At 49.3% G+C, this 874-nt stretch overlaps 1 protein-coding gene across 1 annotated transcript in view; it reads right to left on the minus strand.

Annotated features, from left to right (window-relative positions):
• Positions 1 to 640, minus strand: part of CHI3L1 (chitinase 3-like 1 (cartilage glycoprotein-39)) — an 11,022-nt gene extending 10,382 nt beyond the window's left edge. Inside the window, exon 1 of the mRNA XM_008577641.1 lies at positions 607 to 640. Coding sequence (XP_008575863.1) covers positions 607 to 640 — 34 coding nt within the window. The remainder of the gene's footprint in view (positions 1 to 606) is intronic.
• Positions 641 to 874: the final 234 nt, after the last annotated feature.

Here is an 874-nt window from a genome sequence, read left to right on the forward strand (position 1 = left end):
GTGGCAGGCAGCCGGCGGGTACAAGCAGATCACATGGCGAGAGGAAGCAAGAGAGAGAAAGAGAGGAGGTGCCAGGGTCTTTTTAAACAATCAGCTCTCGTGGGAACTAATAGAGCGAGAACTCACTCATTAATCCCCCTCCCCCAGGGAGAGCATTAATCCATTCATGAGGGATCCGCCTCCATGACTCAAACAGTTTCCAACACTGCCACATTGGAGATCAAATTTCCACATGTGTTTTGGTGGGGACAACACATCCAAACTCCATCAACCTTCATAGGTATTATTTCTGCAGGTAAAGTGTAGTGTCTGTTCCTTAACAGTGGCTTATCATATGACAAAGATTCTGCTTGGCCAAACTTTAGTCAGGCCCCTGAAACTTCTCCTAGGCCCATGTGTGAACTTCCTTGGAAAATCCGGTTTTAGCAAAGAGCCCTGCTAAGTCAGTTTAGCAAGAATCCCCCACCCTCCACATCTGATCAGTTTCCTCATCCTCCACCAACCCCCGGGTGATGTCTGATCAGCTCGAACTGTCTGCACGATGGTTTAGCCAGAATCCCCCTGACCCCGATGTTTCCTCTTAATTTTCAATCCACCGACCCCCACCTTGCTTCTCGGCTGTGAATTTCCATTTGCCCATGCTGTATTCAGAATTGAGCCCAATCTCTCTCCCCCACTGCGAGATCCCAGTGCCATCATCCCTATACCTATCTTGATGTTCCTNCAGCTCGAACTGTCTGCACGATGGTTTAGCCAGAATCCCCCTGACCCCGATGTTTCCTCTTCATTTTCAATCCACCGACCCCCACCTTGCTTCTCGGCTGTGAATTTCCATTTGCCCATGCTGTATTCAGAATTGAGCCCGATCTCTCTC

The sequence above is a fragment of the Galeopterus variegatus genome, unplaced genomic scaffold (assembly GCF_000696425.1).
Source record: "Galeopterus variegatus unplaced genomic scaffold, G_variegatus-3.0.2 Scaffold1554, whole genome shotgun sequence".
In the NCBI taxonomy this organism is placed as follows: domain Eukaryota; kingdom Metazoa; phylum Chordata; class Mammalia; order Dermoptera; family Cynocephalidae; genus Galeopterus; species Galeopterus variegatus.